This window comes from Hippopotamus amphibius, chromosome X, assembly GCF_030028045.1.
Source record: "Hippopotamus amphibius kiboko isolate mHipAmp2 chromosome X, mHipAmp2.hap2, whole genome shotgun sequence".
In the NCBI taxonomy this organism is placed as follows: domain Eukaryota; kingdom Metazoa; phylum Chordata; class Mammalia; order Artiodactyla; family Hippopotamidae; genus Hippopotamus; species Hippopotamus amphibius.
In genome coordinates, this window is record NC_080203.1 from 90,887,093 (window position 1) to 90,910,904 (window position 23,812).

The window sequence follows — 23,812 nt, forward strand, 5'->3', positions numbered from 1 at the left end:
TTATACCTCAGTATGCCCCAAATGTTCAGGAGTTGGTGGCAGCAGACATTCCGGGAGTAAAAATGAATGGGGTAAAAATAATGATTGGTTCATATTTATATAAGAAGCTGTGGGGATCCCCACCCATGCCAGGCAGCTGGAAATGTGACCCTCCCTCACTCTAGCAAAAGACTGAGATTTTCTTTTGAAGAGGCTGAAATAGATCTCTGGATTGATGTCTTCTAGGTACAGTTGAGAGTGGAGGTATAGTGAAACTAATAAGATTCATTGTATACCTACTGAATGCTGAGGTTCCCAGCTGTCTTCTTCCACTTGGCTGTTAGAACACTAGAACCAGACCTTTTTCATTCAGGCAAAAAAAAAAAAAAAAAAAAAAAATGGGAAAGTTTTCTCTGGGGAACCTGACTGGCCCAAAAGGAAAGACCTAGAGCTTCCCAAACTAAGTGGCTTCACCTTACAGTGAAGCTCACAGTTGACAAAACTTCACCTCTGTACTCAGAACTTCCATTCAGCCTTTTACTTTCTTACTCTTGACTATAAGTAGACAGCCACAGATTAAGAAACAGCTGAGAAAACTCTAGAATAAACAAATTAGAACCAAATTGTAAAAAAGCAACTTGGACAAACAGGCTAGGCAGGGAGAAGTGAACTTCAAAAAGAAAAGAAACCTCATCAGTACCTTCAGAGATGAGCATATATTACAAACATAAAATGAGAACAGGATGCTATTTTAAGAGAACATACTAAGACAAAAAAGAGCTCTTGAAAATTAATATTATGATAACAAAAGTGGAAAACTTAAAAAGAAAATAAAAAGCTTAGAAACAGTTAAGGAAATTTCCCAGAAAATAGACTAGAAAGATAAAGATGGGAAAAGGTAGAGAAAATTAGAGGATTTGTTCTGGGGGTTCAATATTCAGATAATTCTGAAAAGAGAATAAATGAAAACTGAGAGGATCAAATTGTTAAGAAATTGTTCCAGAAAATTTCCCTGAACTGAAAGACAGTTTCCAAAATAAAAGGGCCTACCCAGTACATGAATGAGGTTAGAGCCACACCAAGGTATATCTGGTGAATATCAAACAATGGGACCAGAAAACTGCAAGCTTTCTGAGAGAGAAAACAGGTTTCATTCAAAGCATTAGGAATCAGAATGGCTTCAGACTTTTCAAAAGCAACATTGGAATCCAGAAGACTTGAGCTGTGCCTTCAAAATGATTTTCAACTTAGAATTTGATGTGCAATCAAATTTTTAAGTGTGAGAGTAGATTAGAGACATTTTTTTAAAAAAGTTCTTCCCACCATTTCTCAGGAAGTTGTTGGACGATGTGCTTAAGCACAGCAGAGGAGCAAACCAAGAAAGTGGAAGACATGGGATCTAGGAGGACAGGAGATCTGTCATGGGAGAGTGACAGTCCAGGGAGGGCAGCTGATCCCAATTGAAACAGATCATAAGGCACCATGAGGGACTGCTTAGGTGAAAAATGATAGAAAAGAGAATTGGACACTTGTCCAAAAGGTTAGGATTAAATACATGCATAGAAAACTAAGCAAATTGAGAAATAGGAGGCTATTTTTAATCTAGTCTAGAGGCATGTTATTTGGATGAATACCAAAATAGTCAGAAGAGGTGAAAATGAATGGCTCTGGGGAATGGACAATGGCAGGGCCTGCTGATTTTATAACAGATCTTGTAGAACCACTTGGCTCATGAAACTGCTTACATGACTGGTAACAAAAATTATTAATGGGGCTTCCCTGGTGGCGCAGTGGTTAAGAGTCCGCCTGCCAATGCAGGGGACATGGGTTCGAACCTTGGTTTGGGAAGACCCCACGTGCCACGGAGCAACTAAGCCTGTACACCACAACTGCTGAGCCTGCGCTCCAGAGCCCATGAGCCACAACTGCTGAGCCCTTGTGCCACAACTACTGAAGTCCACATGCCTAGAGCCCGTGCTCTGCAACAAGAGAAGCCACTGCAATGAGAAGCCCGAGCACCACAACGAAGAATAGCCCCCACTCGCCACAACTAGAGAAAGCCTGTGCACAGCCAACGAAGACCCAATGCAGCCAATAAAAAAACGAATAAATTTATTTATTTATAAAATTATTAATGAAAAAGACATGGCCAGCTTAATGAAAAGTGATATTTTGAATTTTAATAAAAATTATTAGAGAAATTGAAATATTTTGGTAAATTGAAATATTTTGGTATGTACATTTCCTTCTTTCGATTCAAATTTTCCTGTCATCACAAATCAAAACCTTGAGAGCAGAGACCAATGGTCCTTTCTTTCGGAGTTGGAGGGTCTGGGAATCTGTTGTCAGACTGTGTTCCCTGAGACTTTCTTCGTCTCCTTAAGGACCCTGCACTTAGATCAGGTTTCTGCAGACTGTGGAAAACCTCTGTCTCAATGACCTTGGCTTTTCTTCCCCAGGTTGTACGCACAAACCAGTGTGCAGGAGAATTTGTCATTACCTTCCCTCGTGCTTACCACAGTGGCTTTAACCAAGGCTACAATTTTGCTGAGGCTGTCAACTTTTGCACTGCTGACTGGGTGAGTCTGGAGCGTGATGGGATGGCAGGGAGGTTGTAGGGAAGCTGAGGCACCATCGCCTCCAGACTTGGCCGTACTCAACCTTGAACCTGTCTACAGTTGCCGGCTGGGCGCCAGTGCATTGAGCACTACCGCCGGCTCCGAAGATATTGTGTCTTCTCCCATGAGGAGCTTATCTGCAAGATGGCTGCCTGTCCAGAGAAGCTGGACCTGAACCTGGCAGCCGCTGTGCATAAGGAGATGTTCATCATGGTGCAGGAGGAGCGGCGTCTACGAAAGGCCCTACTAGAGAAGGTGGGTGGTGGGGAGAGTGCCCTGGATTGGGTACACTAGTCTGGCAGAGGTGGGGGGAGAAAGAAGTAGAAGATGTAGCCTCTACTCTTAGGGAATAGTGAAAAGAACTAGACACATCTGGATTGGAAACTACAATTCCATTCTCTACCATTTACTAATAACCGTCAGCAAGTTAATATACTTCACTGAGCATCAGTATCCCCATCTAAAAAAAACGGGGATTATATAATAGTGCTTACCTTTTGGGATAGTTGAGTGGATTTTAGATGTTTGTTAATTAAGCGACCCATAGTAGGTGCTGTTATTGCTGCTATTCATCATTATTTAAATAACCCAACAAGACCAACCAACATATGAAACCCCCACTTGCTGGTAAGCTGGATAACCTTTTCAAGTTACTTAACCTGTCATAGTCTCACTTTCCCACTCTGTAAAATGGGAATAAATACCTAACTTGCGAGGTGGTTGTAAAGCTTGAGTATGGTGATTTATGTCAAAGCATCTATTACTGCACTTGCAGTGTAGCAACTGCTGTTATTGGTAATATTAGTACATGAAGAAAATGATTGAAATATAAGAAATGCCATTTTATTACATTCATACGGTTCAGTAGGTCAAACTAGGTTAATATTACCGAGTAGTAGGAGGTCTTCTTTTAATAGTTTTCTCATAACATGTCAGTTTTGTTTGTAGATGCGTGGGACCACTGTTCCTGTAGTTCAGCTGCCTTCTTAAAGCTCCAAACTTGCACAGTTAGGGAACTGATTTAGTGAGAGTCCCCCATAGGATTACAAAGGAATGCTGGTCCTGAGGAATCCCTTGCTGGATCTCTTTTTTTAAAATAAGAAAATTTAGGGTAACACTTTCTTATTTTAAAGCTCATTTATAACTTTCCCATGAGCTTGGGCTGTAAGGAGAATTGCAGCTATGGTAAGTGTTGGAAGTCTGGGGCCTATCAGTCTGTGGTATTAGTTGGTGAGCCCCTGGGCTTTTCTAGGCATCATTTTCTCTCTCTGTTCAGTGTTGTTATTGAATGACCCTGGGGCTGTGCTAGACTACAGAAGGAGCCAAAGCAATGTGGGAAGAGTAGATGTTACCATCCTAACAGAATTCTCTACACTTGGTCCTTACCTAAGAGAAGGGTTCTGGACAACGCCCCCCCGCCGTTTCGAAATTCTGTAAATAATTGTGTGTGTGTGTGTGTGAGTCCTTTTCTGGGGAGAGGGCTCATAGCTTGCATCCAGTTCTCAAAGGCGTCGATGATCCAAGAATACCTAGGGGCTTCATCCTTAGAGCAGCATTCTCTAGCTTGAGAATCACAATAGGCTGCAGTCAGAGTCTCACTTTGGGCAAGTTACTCTCTCTGAGACTTAGTTTCCTCCTTAGTAAAATGAGATAGGCCTGTGACATAGGTATTCTTATCTGAAAATCAGAGCTAATATCAGTAAATATTTGTTAAGCTCCTAGTCTTTTTTCCCCTCCTATAGTCATCATGTTGTACATTAGATCCCCCAAACTTATTTATCGTCCAACTGGAAGTTTGTATCCCTTGACCAGAATCTCCCTATTTTCTATACCTCCCTAGCCCTTGGACACCGCCATTCTACTCTTTTTTTCTTTTTTCTTTTTTTGGCTGCGCTGCAAGCTGGCTTGCAGGATCTCAGTTCACTGACCAGGGATTGAACCTAGGCCACGGCAGTGAAAGCCCAGAATCCTAACCACTAGGCCATCAGGGGACTCCCACTACTCTGTTTCTATGAGTTTGGCTTTTTTAGATTCCATATATAAGTGATATCCTAGAATATTTGTCTTTTATGTCTGATTTGTTTGACTTAGTATAATGCCCTCAGGGTCCATCCATGTTGTCACAAATGGCATGATTTTTGTCTATGGCTGAGTGATATTCCATTTTATATATGTGTATACACACACACACACACACACACACACACACACACACCCCCACATCTTCTTTATCCATTCATCCATTGATGAACTTTTAGGTTATTTCCATATTTTGGCTATTGTGAATAATGCTGCAGTGAACACGGGAGTGCGGATATCTCTTTGAGATCATAGAGATCATAGTTTCTCCTTTCCTTTGGATACATACTCAGAAGAGGGATTGCTGGATCATATGGTAGTTCTGTTTTTAATTTTTTGAGGAACCTTCATACTGTTTTCCAAAGTAGCTGCACCAATTTGCATTCCCACCACAGTGCACAAAGGTTCCTTTGTCTCCACATTCTCTCTAACACTTATCTCTTGTCTTTTTGATAAGTCATTTTGACAGGTGTGAGGTGATATTATGGTTTTGATTTGCATTTCCCTGATGATTAGTGATGTTGCACATCTTTTTCATGTACCTATTGGCCATTTGTATGTCCTCTTTGGAAAACCGTCTATTCAGATCCTCTGCCCAGTTTTTATTCGGGTTGGTTGGGTTTTTGCTGTTGAGTTGTATGAGTCCTTTATATATTTTGGATATTAACCCTTTATCAGATAGATGGTTTGCAGATATTTTCTCCCATTCCATGGCTTGCCTTTTCATTTTGTTGATGGTTTCTTTTGCTGTGCAGGTGCTTTTTAGTTTGATGTAGTGCCCCTTATTTATTTTTGCTTTTGTTGCTTGTGCTTTTTAGGTATCATGTACAAGAAATCATTGCCAAGACCAATGTCCAGGAGCATTTTCCCTATATTTTCTTCTAGGAGTTTTACGGTTTCAGGTCTTATGTTTAAGTCTTTAATCCATTTCAAGTTAATTTTTGTGAGTGATGTAAAATAAAGGTCCAGTTTCAATTCTTCTGCATGTGATTATCCAGTTTTCCCAGCACCATTTATTGAAGAGACTATCCTTTCCCTATTGAGTATTCTTGGCTCCCGTGTCAAATATTAGTTAACTGTGTATACAAGAGTTTGTTTTGGGGCTTAATTCTGTTTCATTGGTCTGTGTGTTTGTTTTTATGCCATTACCATACTGTTTTGGTTACTGTAGCTTTGTAATATAGTTTGAAATCAGGAAACTTGATACCTCCAGCTTTGTTTTTCTTTCTCAAGATTACTTTGGCTATTCAGGGCCTTTTATAGTTCCATTATTCTAGGTCCTAAGATACTTTTTTAAGTCCTTGGTCACTTTACCTTTGTTAATCCTCATAACAACCCACTGGGGATAGTACTGTCATCTCCATTTTACAAGATAGGGAAATTGAAACCCAGAGAGGTTTAAATAATTTATTCAATATCAATGCAGCTAGATTTGTAATGTGCAGTGGATTCATATCTTACAAGCAGGATTTGTAATGTGCAAAGTGCATTTGTGGCAGAATGGGATTTGTAATGTGCAATGGACTTATGCAGAAGTTAGGTCTGTATAGAAGACAAAAACATTAGATTCAAAATTTCCCTCTAAAATCCCCTAAATTGCTCATTATGTATAGCATGGTATTGTCTTTCAGTTACTCCAAGATAGCTGGCTTTCCCTCCATGTTTGGAATTGGATTGCTCTTTCTTCATCTAATCAACAGATAGTCATTGGCTTAGGTTTGGAGGCCATGTTTGGGCGGGTGGGGGGGGGGGGCGGGGATATTGTATCTCTAAACGCTGGACACAAGCACATAGAGTTTATTTCTCTAAGTTATAGATGTGTGTGCAGTGTGCTGCTAAAGCAGCCAGCACAGTGCCTGGAACACAGTGGGCACTGAGTGCCTGGAAGCTAGCATAATTCCCCAGTACATGGCACTTCTCTTGGCCACTTCCACATATTACCATCTCTCTGGTGCCTTGGTCTGCCGCTTTCCTAACCTTCTTTCACCCCGAAGGCCCTTTCTGCTGATCTGAATCTTACCTAATATTTCTTCCTCTCAGTCCACATTGATCTTACCCTGCTTCTTATGAATCCCCCAGCTTTGAGAGTCTGGACTTCACACAGGCAGTGTGCTCTGTGGAGTTTTGTCTCCCCCATAGCTCTTAGCACAAATTTGAGTCTAACTTGGGGCTCAGTGGTGGCTGAGTTAGGGGATTCTGCAGCCCTGTTCTGGTTCTATATATTGAACACCCCCAGGGCATCACGGAAGCTGAGCGAGAGGCTTTTGAGCTGCTCCCGGATGATGAGCGCCAATGCATCAAGTGCAAGACCACGTGCTTTCTATCAGCCCTAGCCTGCTATGACTGCCCAGACGGCCTTGTCTGCCTTTCTCACATCAATGACCTCTGCAAGTGCTCCAGTAGCCGGCAGTACCTGCGGTGAGCGGGGGGCCTACCTAGAGGAAGTGGGCTGAGGAGGGGGATGCAGAACTGGGCCAGATGTGCTTTTCCCTGACCTCTCCCTCCAGGTATCGGTACACCTTAGATGAGCTCCCTGCTATGCTCCATAAGCTGAAGGTCCGGGCTGAGTCCTTTGACACCTGGGCCAACAAAGTGCGAGTGGCCCTCGAGGTGGAGGATGGGCGGAAGCGCAGTGAGTGATGGGGGGGAACGGAGGGACTCCACAGGCAAGTTCTATTCCCTTTTTTTCTGTACCTCCCCACCCCCTTCCTCTGCCTTTACTTAATACTGCCTACTCCTTGCTGCTGTCATTCTCTCTCCAGGCCTTGAAGAGCTGAGGGCACTAGAGTCTGAGGCCCGTGAGCGGAGGTTTCCTAACAGTGAGCTGCTGCAGCGACTAAAGAACTGCCTGAGCGAGGCTGAGGCTTGCGTGTCCCGGGCTCTGGGGCTGGTCAGCGGCCAGGAAGCTGGGTATGGCAGCGTGAGGCATTGGGCTCAGATAGCCTATTGAGGAGCCAGTATCTAGGAAAAGGACTATGGCCAGGGGAGGGGTGGACTCTGAGTACTGTTAGGCAGATGACATCAGCAGGAAGCTGAAAAGCACTGCAGTTGGAGGTGTTGGGGAGGGCAAGGAGGCCAGACAACTAGAATGGAGGGGAGTGCCTCAGTGCTGAGAAAGCTACGAATGTTTCTTTTTATCAGTACCTGAAGGTACTGATTTCAGACAGGCTGAGGGATTTTGTGAGTAGGGAGGAGTTATGGGAGGTTTAGGGACAAGAAAAGGACACAGAAGCATAAACCTGATCACAGAGGTCACTGTAGCAGATGGATTTAAATTGTCCAGTTTCTGTTACCATCAATTTCTAAGCTCCCCCCACCAAATATATCCTATATTCCTCTCTTCTAATTCTTTCTCCTCATCATATGAGCATGCATATATCTTAAAACCCTCCCTTTAACCTGGGCATTTGCGGGGAACTGTGAAGTATGAGAGGTCAGGGTGGGCAGGTATGAGGAAAGCTGTTGGGCCTTAGCAGAGATGGAGGGAGGGGACTGGGTTTGAACTTGAAACCCTACATATGAAACTCTATAGCCCCCACAGGGTGGCTGGTCTACAGATGACCTTGGCTGAGCTCCGGGCCTTTCTGGACCAGATGAACAACCTGCCTTGTGCCATGCACCAGATTGGGGATGTCAAGGTGAGGAGGGGTGGACTTGGAGTGCTGCTGAGGGATTGGGGGGGTTGGGAGACCTGAGCAACAGGCCACTCTTGGCTTCTTTCAAAAGTGGCAAGTATTTGGGCAAGACAGGATGCATGTGTGAGGATAACGGGAGGTAGGAGGCAAAGGGTTTAGCAAACTGCCTCTTAGAAATGGGAGTTGAGGGGCAGGTGGCAAGGGTACAAATACAGGTTGCATAGTCAAGGGAAAGATTCCTGGTGGAGGTAGAAGAAGAAGAGAAAGGAAGTAACAAGGGTATTTGTGGGCCTGGAAAGCTGAGTCAAGTTCAGGAAGGTAGAAAAGTGGGATGGAGAGGGCAGTAGGCACCAGTGTGAATGTAGAGATTGTGAGGCCAAGCATAGCAGAGCATTTTTAGGGCAGAGGATCTCCTGATGTTATATATCAGAATTCTCTGGGGACTTAAATAAAGCACAGACTCCTGCCCAGTCCCTATTAAGAATCTCAAGGAGTGACTTCCAACCTAGGAGGCTTTTGGTTTCTGCTTTTGTTGTTTTTAAAATTAAAAGTTAAACCCAGGAAAAAAAAAAAAAGAATCTCAAGGAGTGAACCCAGAGATCTGCATTTTAACAAATGCCCCAGGGTATTCTGGTGGTCAGTGAGTGTTAGGAACCACTGCTTAGGGCCTGGTGAAGGAAGAGAGCCCAGCCCATGCTGGATTCTCCTCCCAAATACTGGAGGGTAAGAAGGTAGGTAGGGCAGGGGTATGTGGTGGTGGGACCTCTACGTGGGCCCTGCTGAGGAGTTTGTTCTTCATGTGTGTCTTGGTAGGGTATTCTGGAACAGGTGGAAGCCTATCAAGCTGAGGCCCGTGAGGCCCTGGACTCATTGCCCTCCAGTCCAGGACTCCTACAGTCCCTGCTGGAGAGAGGGCGGCAGCTGGGGGTGGAGGTACCCGAGGCCCAGCAGCTCCAGCGGCAGGTGGAACAGGCGCGTTGGCTGGATGAGGTGAAACGCACGCTGGCCCCCTCAGCCCGAAGGGGCACCCTGGCTGTCATGCGGGGACTGTTGGTCGCGGGTGCCAGCGTAGCCCCTAGCCCTGCTGTGGACAAGGCCCAAGCTGAACTGCAGGAGCTACTGACTATTGCTGAACGCTGGGAGGAGAAGGCCCATCTCTGCCTGGAGGCCAGGTAGGCCCAGCTTCTTCCCCTCCCTGCTCTACTGCAACCTTCAAAGTTTAGCAGAGACGCTAAAGATGATTCCCATAGGCAGCCTTGGGCACCAGACTCCTTTGTTGGTGTATTGACTATCCTCAGCTTTTTTGTTTCCTATCTTTTTTTTTTTTCAAGTCCACATTACACATAGAGGCAGAGATAGTCTTATGGAGAAGCAGAGATGGACAGATACAGAGCTATATAGAGGACTAGCTCCACAGGCTTGACATGTGCACACACTGAGGAGCACAAGTACGAACAGGCAGATGGACAGGTGTCGATAGACACCACACGTGGGACAGTCTGACAAACTGCAGCACCAGATTAATACTGCAGGTTGTGTGTGTAGGCACTGCCAGCAGGCTGACAGACTGGTGGACAAGCAGAGGCATGGAGGTATGGCAGAAGTTGGGTGCGTGCAGTCTGGAGCAAGCAGGGACTGACAGCCACCTGTAGGCAGAATACAAGCAAGTAGGTCCAAGTGGCAGCCCCAGGGGCTCAGATCGCTATATCTGGAAGTCAGGCTGGGCTTCTGGTCAGGCAGACCACCCCAGACTGAGGCCTCTTCTTTCCCTACCTTTAGGCAGAAGCATCCACCAGCCACGCTTGAGGCCATAATTCATGAGGCAGAAAACATCCCTGTTCACCTGCCCAACATTCAGGCTCTCAAGGAGGCTCTTGCTAAGGCCCGGGCCTGGATTGCTGATGTGGACGAGATCCAAGTGAGGACCCTGTTGCCCCCCACCCTTCACGCCAGACCTTCAGTCCAGCTGGGAGAGATGGCATATGTTGCTTTGTGCTGGGTTGAGTTGGGTTGGCTAGAGAGAGGAAGGGGGCACAGCACATTGTGAGGAGGTAAAACGTGCTTGGTGAGCAGTGTGAAGAAGAGTTGTGAGGCTGGCCTGAGGGAAGATAGGATGCTGGTTAGGTTGAGAATGGTGGGGGCAGGGAGGATAGAAGAGGCAAACCACAACAAAATAACTAGTCTGGTGGTCCTGGGAACTGATTGGATATCCAGAGGCTGAGCCAGTGGATGTAGGAGTTGTAGGAGAAAGCCAGGTGGGCGTGCCTTCCTTAGGATGATCCCTGTTTTTTCTGCTTCAAGACTGTGAGTCCACTCTATCTTCCCAGCTCAGGGCCGGGCACAGAGTAGCATCAATAGATGCTTGGCAAGTTGAACTGAGCTTTCTCTTGCCCCTCTCCCAGAATGGTGATCACTACCCCTGCCTGGATGACTTGGAGGGCCTGGTGGCTGTTGGCCGGGACCTTCCTGTGGGGCTGGAGGAGCTGAGACAACTAGAGCTGCAGGTACTGACGGCACACTCCTGGAGGGAGAAGGCCTCCAAGACCTTTCTCAAGAAGAATTCTTGCTACACTCTGCTGGAGGTGAGGCCTGGGACCCTGACCCATAGCCTCTCCTGCCTCTGGCCCAGCTGTTGTGGGACAGCTCCTATGAGAACATGGGGTTTGGGGGTGCTGGGCAGGAGAGGGAGGGGGTGGGAGGGAGGGGAAGCCTGGACATTCCTCCCTTGTCTGCCTGCCTCAGGTGCTCTGCCCGTGTGCAGACGCCGGCTCAGACAGCACCAAGCGCAGCCGGTGGATGGAGAAGGAGCTGGGGTTGTACAAATCTGACACAGAGCTGCTGGGGCTATCGGCGCAGGACCTCAGGGACCCAGGCTCTGTGGTAAGGAGCTTGGGCTCAGATGGGGAGAAGAGCCTGGTGATGATAGTGTCTGAGCCAGGTGACCATGGGCAGACCGCTTGCTCCCTGGGCCTCAGTTCTCCTGGTTTGGGAGTGGGGTGTTCATGGTGCCAGAGAAAGGAGGGTTGGGGTGCTGACCTCTCCTCCCCTGTCCTGGGCACGGCAGATCGTGGCCTTCAAGGAGGGGGAACAGAAGGAGAAGGAGGGAATTCTGCAGCTGCGTCGCACCAACTCCGCCAAGCCCAGTCCACTGGCATCATCGACCACAGCTTCCTCTGCAACCTCCATCTGTGTGTGTGGGCAGGTGCCAGCCGGGGTGGGAGCTCTGCAGTGTGACCTGTGTCAGGACTGGTTCCATGGGCGATGTGTGTCGGTACCCCGCCTCCTCAGTTCCCCAAGGCCCAGTCCCACCTCATCCCCACTGCTGGCCTGGTGGGAGTGGGACACCAAATTCTTGTGTCCGCTGTGCATGCGCTCACGGCGCCCGCGCCTGGAGACCATCCTGGCACTGCTGGTAGCACTGCAGAGACTGCCTGTGCGGCTGCCTGAGGGTGAGGCCCTGCAGTGCCTCACAGAGAGGGCCATCAGCTGGCAAGGCCGTGCCAGGCAGGCTCTGGCCTCTGAGGATGTGACTGCTCTGTTGGGACGGCTGGCCGAGCTTCGCCAGCGGCTGCAGGCTGAACCCAGGCCCGAGGAGCCCCCTACCTACCCTTCAGCCCCTGCCTCTGACCCTCTCAGAGAAGGCAGTGGCAAGGATATGCCTAAGGTGAGCTGCGCAGCCCAGCTCTTTTGCCCTCAAATTCCTATCTCCTAGCCCTCGCCCTTACTTAGGCTCCAGCCCTGTCCCTGCTCTCTGACTTCTGGTCTCCTTTGGCCTGGCCTCCCTGCCCTGTTCTGCCTCCTCTCCAGATCCTTGCAATGCTCCATGCCAGCAGCCTGTGTCTGCCCTCCTCCAGGAGGTGGAGGGTCCCAAGTCTGAGGTTGGGGGGGAGCAGTAGGGCCTGATTCTTCAGTTACCACTACCTGTTCTTGCTCTCTTTGGCAGGTGCAGGGGTTGCTGGAGAACGGAGACAGTGTGACCAGTCCTGAGAAGGTAGCCCCGGGGGAGGGCTCAGGTAAGAGAGGTAGGTCTAGGTGTGGGTAGGCTGCTTATTGGATCTCACCAGAGTGATCCATGTGGTCCTCGGCTTTGTCATGGTGGGGAGGTATGACCAGAGTAGCCTCTAACCCAGCCTGTCCCTGTAACCCCCCCAGACCTGGAGCTGCTGTCCTCGCTGTTGCCACAGTTGACTGGCCCTGTGTTGGAGCTCCCTGAGGCAACCCGGGTCCCCCTGGAGGAGCTCATGTTGGAGGGGGATCTGCTTGAGGTGACCCTGGATGAGAACCACAGCATCTGGCAGCTGCTACAGGCTGGGAAGCCTCCAGACCTAGAGCGGATCCGCACACTTCTGGAGGTGAGGAGAGGAGGGATCATGGGCAGGGCTGGGAGGTCAGGCCAAGCAGGCACTGAGCCCAGGCCTGACCACTGTCCCGCACCTCTTTTTGCCTGTCGGTGATCACAGCTGGAGAAGGCAGAGCGCCATGGGAGCCGAGCGCGGGGCCGGGCGCTGGAGAGGCGGCGGCGGCGGAAGGTGGATCGGGGTGGGGAGGGCGATGACCCAGCCCGAGAGGAGCTAGAGCCAAAGAGGGTACGGAGCTCAGGGCCAGAGGCCGAGGAGGCCCCGGAGGAGGAGGAGCTGGAGGAGGAGACTGGGGGTGAGGGCCCGCCCCCACCCCTGCCCACCACTGACAGCCCCAGCACCCAGGAGAACCAGAATGGCTTGGAGCAGGCGCTAGGGGCCAGTTCAGGCTCCTTGGCCCCTTTCTCCACTTTGACTCCCCGGGTGCACGTGCCCTGCCCACAGCAGCCGCCTCAGCAACAGTTGTGACAGTGGCTGAGCCTAGCACAGACCCCAACAGAGACCCCTTGGCCTCAAGGATCCTCTTTCTGACCATCAAGCCTGCTTCTTGGGAGGTGGGAGAGTAGGGGGGATGGTAACTCCCCCCACCCCGGCCCACCCCTGAGTCCCTTGACTTTTATATTCTGACTCCAAGGTATTGTTCAGACCTCAGCTCCTGGGGGCCGGCCCCTGGAGTCCCCCTCCCTGGTAGCCTCTAACCAGCATTCCCAGACACCTGAGGCAGATGGACGGATGGGCAGGTGGGCAGGGGGGTGGCTGGGGCTGGGCCAGCACCATTCCAGAGACACGGCCAGTGCATATGCAAACTGGGGGAATCTCCTCTCCCTTCTCTCCCCAGTTGTGGCCCTGGCCAGGCCATGCTACACTAACCTCACCTCCCCCTCTCACTCCTCCTCCCCTTCTTCTGCCTCCCTCCCCCCTTTGCCGCCTCCTCCCTTCTCCTCCCTTCCCCTGACTGTTCCACCCAGGAGGAGGAAACTTCACATAGCTGTGCTCACAGTTTTATTTTAAATGGGTATGGTTGGGGAGCTGAGCAGGGCTCCCTGCGATCTGAAGAAAGCTTTTGGTGCTTGTCCTCACTACCACCTTGACCTTCCCTCCATGTCCTGCCCTGTCTCCTTTCCTCCTCCTGGGTTCATGTTGTAATAAAAGAAGATTGTTGGTGTGTAATTACTTTGTTCAAAAGAAAAAAAAAAAAAAGCAAAACAAGAAACTTGGTTCCAACTGAAGCCTATTTTAATTTTATTTTATTATTTTCCTCTTGTTAGAAATAAAACCCTTAGCAACATTTTTTGGAAACATGTTTCTGAAGTGCATTTCTCTTTGGAGGGGGAGAACAGTGTCTCCATCACCTGTCAGTGGAGGAGTTGCAGTGCTGGTGGGAGCACAAAGGCTGAAGCCAGGAAGCTGTGGGTTCTGAAACCAAGTTCTACCAGGTTCTTCTTAACCATAGGCAAGACATCCCAAGTCTCCCTCCACTCCACCCCCGAGCCAGCTTTCCCCATCTCCCAACAGATAGGCCCTGGCACTTCTCACTAAACTCCTGCCACAGTCTCCTCCAACTTATGCCCTCCAGTCTATCCTCTTCAAGCCCCAAGAGGAATTTTTTTCTTTTTTTGGCTTTGAGGTATAATTTACGCACCATAAAATTTACCTGTTTTAAATGTACATTTCAGTGATTCAGAGGGATTTTTCTATCCTGCTTAAAACTGTCCATGATGCTTCATTGCCCTTAAGATACACACACAGTTGACTTAAAAAACGGGTTTGAACTGTGTGGGTCCACTTAAATGAAGATTCTTTCCAATAAATATGTACTACTGTAATATACTTTCTACGGTGGGTCAAATCCGCGGATGATATGGAGGGCTGGCTGTAAAGTTATATGCAGATTTGCAACTGCACAGAGGGTTGGTGCCCCTAACACCCTGCTGTATAATCTCATTCTGGACTGCTTTCCTGTCGCACTGTATGCTGGGTCTTTCAGGGACCCTTCCCTGGTTTTTCTCTACCTACAGGGTTCTTCCTGCCTCTGTGAATGAGGACTAAAGCTAGGTGTATGGTCATTTACAATCCCCTAGTTCACTTTTTAAAAGGTTTATTGTAATATAGTTTACATACTACACAGATCACTCACTAAAAGTATACAATTCAGTGGCTTTGAGTATATTTTAGTTGTGTAATCATCACTGCAAAAGGTTTTAGAACATTTTTGTCATTCCAAAAAGAAACTCCACACCCCTTATGCATCACCTCTCTTCCCTGATCACACACTCCTAGGCTACCACCTAATCTATATGGATTTGCTTATTTTGGCCATTTTATATAAATGGAATCATATATGTGATCCTTTGTTACTGTGCTCTTTGCATTGTGGTTTCAAGGCAAGTTCAGTTTTAAATATAGACTATTAATGGTGTCTTTATATTGCACAGATTTTCTTACCCTTCTGGGCCCCAAAGTCTTTAAAAACGAGGGTGACTAGGATCCCTAAAATCAGAGACCATCACCAGAGTTTGTTTATGTGATTTTATGGGGGTTTGCATGCATCTATTTTACTGGCACGAAGACTAACCACATTGCTTCAGATTCTTAAAGGGATGCTTGTTCCTCCAAAGGCTAAGAACAACTTTGTAGTTCAGTCTGCCCGTGTTAGGAGGATACAGAGGAGGAAGCATGAGCACTGAAACCCTACTAAGCCAGCCTACCAGCTTCCCATCATACCTGGCTCTGCTCTCAAGGTGCTGCACAGAGGGCTTAAAGGCTAATGACCAGGCCCTGCCTGATGCCTAGCCCAGGAGCCCCAGGTACATTGCCACTCTGCCCTTTCTCATCTGAATGCTCAGTGGGTTCATTTTGCTCTTCTTCCCCTTCTCAAGACGCCTGACGGGAGGGAAGGGGTGCCTATGACCTGCAGCAGCTCCCAGGCTCAAGAACTAGGCCCAGACTAAGGTCCTCCAGAGTAAGGGGCTCACTGGTTTCCAGGCAGCCTTTCTCATCTTGGCACTGTCCTGCCCCATCCCTCGCAGTGATATGCATCCCATGAGCTCTGCAGGAGAGGTGCTAGCCCCCATCCTGTAAGACCCAGATCAAATGTGACATCTTCCAGAGAGCTTGCTCTGGGTGCAGATCTGTCCCCCTTTACCAGACACTCGCCTAGAAAGGGAGGTGTGACTGCCTCAGGGAGCCCCAGATGAGTGGGAGATGGGGAGAAAGAGGATTGGGGAAGCACAGTATCGTCACCTCAAAGTCATTTTCTACTGTAAAGACACTGTCTTGCTGCCGCATTCTCCCAGAGGCTGCCATATCCCCCAGAATGGCTCCTGAGTCTGCAGGTGATATGGGGATGGAAAGAGACATCACTTCCTCTAAGGAATTTCCCCAACCCCTTCCTCCTCCCTAGTGCCCCAACTGTGCCTTAGGTGGTGCCTGAAACACTCCCACCCCCAAGTTCCCTGTACTGGGAGTTCCTAGAGGGAAGGCAAGGCCCAGACCTGAGCCCTCTGCCCCCACTTCCGGTCAGGGGCCTGCACAGCCTGGGTCCAGAAGGAGACAGGAACAGCAGTTGCAGGCTCATTCTGTTCCCTTTGCAGTACATAAAGCTCATTGGTGAGGGTGCTACTCCATGGGAGTGGGGCATGGGGTCTGAGGTCCATGGTCACTGGGGCCCTGAAGGGGTAGACACTGACCATGCTTCCCAGAAGCCCTGAAATTGTGATGATGGGAAAAGAGGGATTGGGAGACAGTTGGCGTCTCTGCCCCTGGGGCACTCACATTCCAGGAAAGGGAAGGGAACAGCCTCTTGTGGACTCCTTTCTGGGTGACAAGCTCCATGTGAGATATTTCACGAAGTCCTCATCATATAACACAGGAAACAGACACCACAAAGAACATGTGTAGCTCAGGCAATAGCCTGGCAGAGCTGGGATTCCTGCTAAATCTCTGAACCTACAGCCTGTGCTGCATGAGAGAAGAGGTCCAAAGTAATCAGTCTACCCCAAGGAAACAGTTCATAGCAAGGGTTCAGTGTTGCTCTCTGCTGTTGGCAGGTGGGACCTCAGCAGTGCTGTAGCCAGACTGGCCTTGGTAGGTAGAAGTCCATATGCTGAACTTGTACATAACCTCTATGCCTGCCTGTATTAGTTATGTATTACTGCATAACAAATTACTCCAAAAACAATGGCTTAAAACAGCGACATTTATCTCACATTTCTTGTAGGTCAGAAATCTGGGCACAACTTAGCTGGGTTTCTATTTCAGGATCTCTCAGGCTGCAATCAAGGTGTCAGCTGGGGCTGCAGTCATCCCAAGGCTCGACTGGGGAAGGATCCGCTTCCAAACTCAGTGTGTAGCTGTTGGCAGGACTTAGTTCCTTATGGGTTGTTGCACTGAGGGCCTCAGTTTCTTGCCGACTGTTGGCTGGAGGCCATCCTCAGGTTCCTTGCCATGTGGACTTTTCCACAGGCCAACTCACAACATGGCCGCTTGTTTCAACAGAATGATCAAGTGAGATGAAACGGGTGTGGGAGGAACATGGAGAAAATTGTGCACATGCAAGATGGAAGTCACAGTCTGTATAACCTAGTCTCAGAAGTGACATCCCACCACTTTTGTAATATTCTACTCACTAGAAAGAAGTCACCAGGTCCAGGCCGCACTCGTGGGGAGGGGATTACACAAGGATGTGAATACCAGGAGGTGGGGATCATTGGAGGCCATCTTGGAGACTACTGTGGTTTGTCCTCTGGCCCCCCAGTGATTCACGTCCCCTCCCCATGCAAAATATATTCACCTCTTCCCAAGGCCTGTAAAAGTCTCATTCTATTACAGCATTGCCTCAAAGTCCAGAATCTCATCTAAATCAGGTCCAGGTGTGAATGAGGCGCCTTCAGTGTATTCCTTAAGTATGGCTCCTTAAGTACTATTCCCGCCCCACCCCACCCCCCACTGGTGGATCTGTATAACTTGAGACAAGTTATCTGTCCTCAACACACCCAACATACAATGGTGGAACAGACACAAGATACTGCTACAGACATTCCATTTCAAAAATGGGGGAAATGGGAGACACAAAGGAGTCACTGATCTATAGCAATTGTGAAATTCCGCTGGGCACATGGAAGTTCCTGGATTAGGTTTCAAGGCCTGGGAATAATTCTCCATGGCTGTTGGCTCTGCTTTCTGGGGTCTTGGTCCCACCCTCTGTGCCTTTCTTCCTTTTTCATGAAAGGTAGCACATATTTGCAGCTGAGTAGTTTCTCCAGTCTGCTTCCTGCCAGTAAAATGTTGGGGGTTCAATGGTTTCCATTTTGCACTGTCTCTGTAATCAGCTGCCACTGAGAAATGATTCCAATAGCGGGGCTTAGTGTGCCTCTGCTATCAGTAGGTTGGGCACTCAGCAGTTGCTATAGCCAGACTGGCCTTGGTGAAAATCTATATTGTAGAATCCGTGCCTAAACTCCATGCATGCTGCCATGGCCATTTTGTTCAGATAAGGAACTGAGTGAGGTTGGCTGACATCCATAGGACAGGACATGTTGTCCATCTGGTTGAGATTTTCCTCCAGAGTGGATTCTCTCTGGTTCTCATTTATGTGGGACATGAATATCTTCACACTCTGTCCCCGTTCCAAAAGGGACATCCATATGCTTCTTCCCCAGACCTCCTCCTTGAACAATATTTCAATCCTATTCTTTCCAAGTCCTTGACCACTTAGCCAAATCATTAGTAACTACTCACGTCAGTGGCTATCTACACTTCTGACTATCTATGCAACCAGGCAGTGTGAATTTCCCTTCCCACTGTCCCCAGGATCAACCCTAAGTGGAGCTATAACACTACAGCTGGCCACGTCCAGCTAGTGCCAGTATATTATGCAAAACCATCTGTGAACCAAGCTTGAATATTGTGCCTCTGAGTCACCTGGAGACTCAGGTGTGAGAAAGGGACAGCAGTACAGCCAGTGGGAGTATGAGCCACCTGCTCAGGCAGCTTACTTACTCTATTTGGTGGTGGCGTGCTGTGGCACATAGACAACCTTATGGCTTGATGGGGCTGTTAACACATGTCGCCATGGCAGCTCAGCTTGTGCAGGTCACATGGTATCCTGTGCCCAGGCATTCATTCATAAAATAGATCCATTTTTCCATTTTTATCTTTCCTCTGTGTCTGGGACTGCTATTATGACAATGTGGCCACTTTTAATTTTACCCCTCCATTTCTTTAGTTTTTTAAAAAATATTTTATATCTCTTTATTCTTACCTGTTGATTTCCAGAAGAGATCCTCAGTCTGATCTTTCCACTCTCTACTTTGCTCTTCATATGTAGCTCTCTTACCCTTTGTGCCATCTATATCATATGTATTCCCATAATGTGTCCAGGAACCAGCAAACCACAGGATGGGATTCGGGATCCCCTGGGCCCAATATGAGAAGCCTGACTCTTCATGTATGACTTTATCCCTCTCTGACTGGTGGACCATGGTGACATCTAGGTCATGGGGGATTAACTCAGAACCAGTATCCAGTTTATTTCAAAAGGTCTGGGTATTTCCCTGTCCCCAAGGCACAATTACGTTGGCCGCAGGTTCCTGTGGGAAAAGCAAGGAGGGAGAGTTCACCATACACCCTTGTGAAAGGTGTAGCAAGTCCTTCTTCAAGTAGACCCTCCCCTTCATTCCAGGCACTCCAGTCCGTGAACTGGGGGAGAGGCTGGGACCCTACATTTTGGGGACTAGATCAAGCCTCCATTTGTTAGACTAGATTTTTTTCGTTACATAAATCAAGTAGGACATTATTAGCCTGTCCATCTATTTGGCCCTAGGGTAACCACATTTAATTAGCCACCACTACAGATCCCCACAGGAATCTGAGACAAGTTATCTGTCCCCAACACACCCAACATACAAGAGAGGTTCAACGTCAGAAAATCGATCAAGGTTATACATCACATTAACAGAACAAAGGCAAAAAATCTATGTGATTATCTCAATTGATGAAGAAAAGGCATTTCAGATGTGGAAAAGGGATAGAGCTAATAAATTCAGCAAGGCTGCAAGGAACAAGATCAACACATAAAAATCAGTTGTGTTTTAAAATGAAATTGAGAGCAATTCCATTTACAATAGCATCTAAAAGAAATACCTAGGAATAAATTTAACCAAGGAGGCAAAAGACTTGTGTATAGGAAACTATAACCTATGGCTGAAAGAAATTTAAAAAGACCTAAATAAATGGAAAGACATCCAGTGTTCATGGATTGGAAGATTTTATATTAAGATGTCAATACTATCCAAAGCAACCTACAGATTCAACAAAATCTCTATTAAAATTCCAAGAGCCTTTTCGCAGAAATGTGGAAATGCCAATCCTCAAATTCATATGGAATTTCAAGGGACCCTGAATAGTCAAAACAATCTTGAAAAAAATAGTCAAATGGTCAAGTGGCTTTTGATGAGACTGCCAAGTCCATTCAATGGGGTAAGGATAGTCTCTTCAACAGATGGTGCTATCAAAGCAAGATCCTTTTTGACCCATTCCTAGAATACTGGAAATAAAAACAAAAATAAACAAATGGGACCTAATGAAACTTAAAAGCTTTTGCACAGCAAAAGAAACTATAGACCAAGACAAGAAGACAACCCTCAGAATGGGAGAAAATATTTGCCAATGAAGCAACTGACAAAGGATTAATCTCCAAAACATACAAGCAGCTCATGCAGCTCAATATCAAAAAAGCAAATAACCCAATCCAAAAATGGGAGGAAGACCTAAATAGACAGTTCTCCAAAGAAGACATGCAGATGGCTAACAAACACATGAAAAAAATGCTCAACATCACTAATCATTAGAGAAATGCAAGTCGAAGCCACAACGAGGTATCACCTCACACCGGTCAGAATGGCCATCAACAAAAAATCTAGAAACAATAAATGCTGGAGAGGGTGTGGAGAAAAGGGAACTCTCCTGCACTGTTGGTGGGAATGTAAATTGGTACAGCCACTATGGAAAACAGTAAGGAGGTTCCTTAAAAAACTAAAAATAGAACTACCATATGACCCAGCAACCCCACTACTGGGCATATACCCTGAGAAAACCATAATCCAAAAAGAAACATGTACCACAATGTTCACTGCAGCACTATTTACAATAGCTGGAACATGTAAGCAACCTAAATGTCCATCAACAGATGAATGGATACAGAAGATGTGGTACATATATACAATGGAATACTACTCAGCCATAAAAAGGAATGAAATTAAGTTATTTGTAGTGAGGTGGATGGACCTAGAGTCTGTCATACAGAGTGAAGTAAGCCAGAAAGAGAAAAACAAATACTGTATGCTAATGCATATATATGGAATCTAAAAAAATGGTACTGATGAACCTAGTGGCAGGGCAAGAATAAAGATGCAGATGTAGAGAACGGACTTGAGGACATCAGGGAAGCTGGGACGAAGTGAGAGAGTAGCACTGACATATGTACACTACCAAATGTAAAACAGATAGCTAGTGGGAAGCTGCTGCATAACACAGGGAGATCAACTCAATGATTGGTGATGACTTAGAGGGGTGAGATAGGGAGAGTGAGAAGGGGTCGCGGGAGGGAGGGGATATACGAATATATGCATAAATACAGGTGATTCACTTTGTTGTACAGGAGAAACTGGCACAACAGTGTAAAGCAACTATACTCCAATAAAGAGCTTAAAAAAAAAAACAGATGGTGCTGGTGCAACTGGATTTTTACATGCAAAAGAATGAAATTGGACCCCTACCTCATACCATATACTACTAATTTTCAAAATGGATCAACAACCTAAATGCAAGAGCTAAAACCATAAAACTCTTGGAAGAAAACACAGCAGTAAATCTTCATGACTTTGGATTTGGCAACAGGTTCTTAAATGTGATACCAAAACCACGAGCAGCAAGAGGACAAATAGATAAATTGGACTTCATAAAAATGAAAAAAATTTGTGCATCAAAGGACAATATCAAGAGGATAATATCAAGAAAATGAAAAGGCAACCTACAGAATGGAAGAAAATATTTGCAAGTCATATCTGATAAGCGTTTAATATCCATAATATGTAAAGAATTCCTACAACTCAACAACAAAAATACCAACAACCCAATTTAAAAATGGGCAAAGGACTTGAATAGACATTTCACCAAAGAAGATATATAAGTAACCAACAAGCACATGAAAAGTTGCTCAACATCATTAGTTATTAGGGAATGTAAATCAAAACACAATGAGAAAATACTTGACACCCACTAGGAAGGGGATAATCACCATTATCATTATCGTCATCATCAGAAAATAACATCAGAGAGGATGTGGAGAAATCGGAAACTTGGTACACTGCTGGTGGGAATGTAAAATGGTGCAGCCACTGTGTAAAAGCCATCTGGCAGTTACTCAAAAAGCTAAACAGAATTACCATATGACCCAGCAATGCTACTCCTAGGTATATACTCAGGAGAATCGAAAACAGGGACTCAAAAAGATATTTGTACACCAACGTTCATTTCAGTGTAATTCACAATAGCCAAAAGGTGGAAACAACCTGTGTTCATCAACAGATGAATAGATAAACAAAATGTAGTATATACAAATACTGAAATATTGTTCAGCCATAAAAAAAGGAATGAAGTGCAGATTTGCTACACATGGACGAACTTTGAAAATATTATTCTAAGGGAAATAATCCAAACAAAAAAGGACAAATATTGTAAGATTCTACTTATATGAATTATCTAGAATAGGCAAATTTATAGAGACAGAAAGTAGGTTAAAGGTTACTAGGAGCTAGGGGCAGAGTAGAATGGGGAGTTATTGCTTAATGTGTACAGAACTTCTGTTTGGGGTGATAAAGTTTTGAAATTATATACTGGTGATGGTCACACAACATTGTGAACGTAATTAATGTCACCTAATTGTACACTTAAAAATGGTTAAAACAGCAAATTTTATGTTATATATATTTTACAATAAAAAACATTTGGCCCCATCTAAAATTACATTTATTCCTCTCTGATCTATCATGCATAGAATCAATTCCCACATACATTACTGAGGTTTCTGCCAAGATAAATTAGGCTTTCTCCTTACAGGTCTGACTCTATTTTCCCTGGAACATGCAGGAATCTGAATCCAGTAATGGATATGGAGGAACCAAGGGTTGACATGAATGGATCTTGAGAAAGATTAGCAAAATCATTAGAGTGTCTCCAAGTCATGCAGGTCCAGCCCCATAGACTGGGGTGTAAGGGCTGCTTCTGCCACCAAGGGAGACTCAGTGGGGGCTGGTGTTTAGGGAACTCAGATTGATCCAAATCAACCTTGATGTTCCATTTCCAATTCCAATTCCCAAGGTCCCATTCTTCTGGCAACCAGAGGACTTTTGGTTTCACATAAGAGACCTGGAGATCTTGTGAATTCAACCTGCACTGTAATTCAGCAACCTGCAGGATTTGGCTTTATGTCTGATTTCAGACTACATCATTCCAGTGACTAGAAGAGATAGAGATTTCTTGATTTTTTTTTTAACACAGACTTTATTTTTCAGAGCAACTTTAGGTTCAGCAGAGTATGAGGCCCTGTTGTTCCACATCATTACCAGTACTTGGTACTGTCAATTTTTAACTTTTGCCAATCTGAGGCGCATAGTCTCTATGTGGTTTAAATTGGCATTTCCCTGATAACTAATGAAATCAAGTATTTTCATATACTTACTGGCCATTTAGATATTCTCTTGTGAAATGCTCATTCAACTCTTTCGAACGTTTTTTTCTTTTTTTTAATTAAAAAAATTTTTTGGCTGTGCCACGCAGCTTGTGGGACTTAGTTCCCTGACCAAGGATTGAACTTGGGCCCTCAGCAGAGTCCTAACCGTTGGACAGCCAGGGAATTCCCTGTTGAATATTTTTCTATTAATTATTGATCTTTTGTTGAATTGAGGATTTCATTTTATAATCTGGATATGAAATCTTTGATGGTTTTAAGTGATGCAAATATATCTTTTCCCATTCTGTAATTTAACTTTGCACCATTTATGGTGTTTCTAGATGAAAATAAGTTATTATTTTTAGTGTAGTCCATTTAATCAATCCCTTCCTTTTATCATTAGTAATTTTG

General features: G+C 46.1%; 1 protein-coding gene across 11 annotated transcripts in view; it reads left to right on the top strand.

The window, feature by feature from the left end:
• KDM5C (lysine demethylase 5C) overlaps positions 1 to 13,839 on the top strand; it is a 31,533-nt gene extending 17,694 nt beyond the window's left edge. For 3 of the 11 annotated variants that reach the window (XM_057717858.1, XM_057717854.1, XM_057717855.1), the window contains 14 exons: positions 2,439 to 2,558; positions 2,658 to 2,852; positions 6,913 to 7,094; positions 7,184 to 7,308; positions 7,439 to 7,586; positions 8,209 to 8,314; positions 9,125 to 9,483; positions 10,091 to 10,229; positions 10,714 to 10,893; positions 11,054 to 11,191; positions 11,376 to 11,975; positions 12,255 to 12,324; positions 12,464 to 12,663; positions 12,772 to 13,839. In XM_057717858.1, the coding sequence (XP_057573841.1) occupies positions 2,439 to 2,558; positions 2,658 to 2,852; positions 6,913 to 7,094; positions 7,184 to 7,308; positions 7,439 to 7,586; positions 8,209 to 8,314; positions 9,125 to 9,483; positions 10,091 to 10,229; positions 10,714 to 10,893; positions 11,054 to 11,191; positions 11,376 to 11,975; positions 12,255 to 12,324; positions 12,464 to 12,663; positions 12,772 to 13,137 (2,928 nt within the window). In that variant the 3' untranslated portion in view covers positions 13,138 to 13,839. Of the gene's footprint in view, positions 1 to 2,438; positions 2,559 to 2,657; positions 2,853 to 6,912; positions 7,095 to 7,183; positions 7,309 to 7,438; positions 7,587 to 8,208; positions 8,315 to 9,124; positions 9,484 to 10,090; positions 10,230 to 10,713; positions 10,894 to 11,053; positions 11,192 to 11,375; positions 11,976 to 12,250; positions 12,334 to 12,463; positions 12,664 to 12,771 lie in introns of all 11 variants that reach the window. The other 8 variants (XM_057717847.1, XM_057717849.1, XM_057717857.1 and 5 more) reach the window with 5 other exon arrangements.
• The last annotated feature ends 9,973 nt before the right edge of the window (positions 13,840 to 23,812 follow it).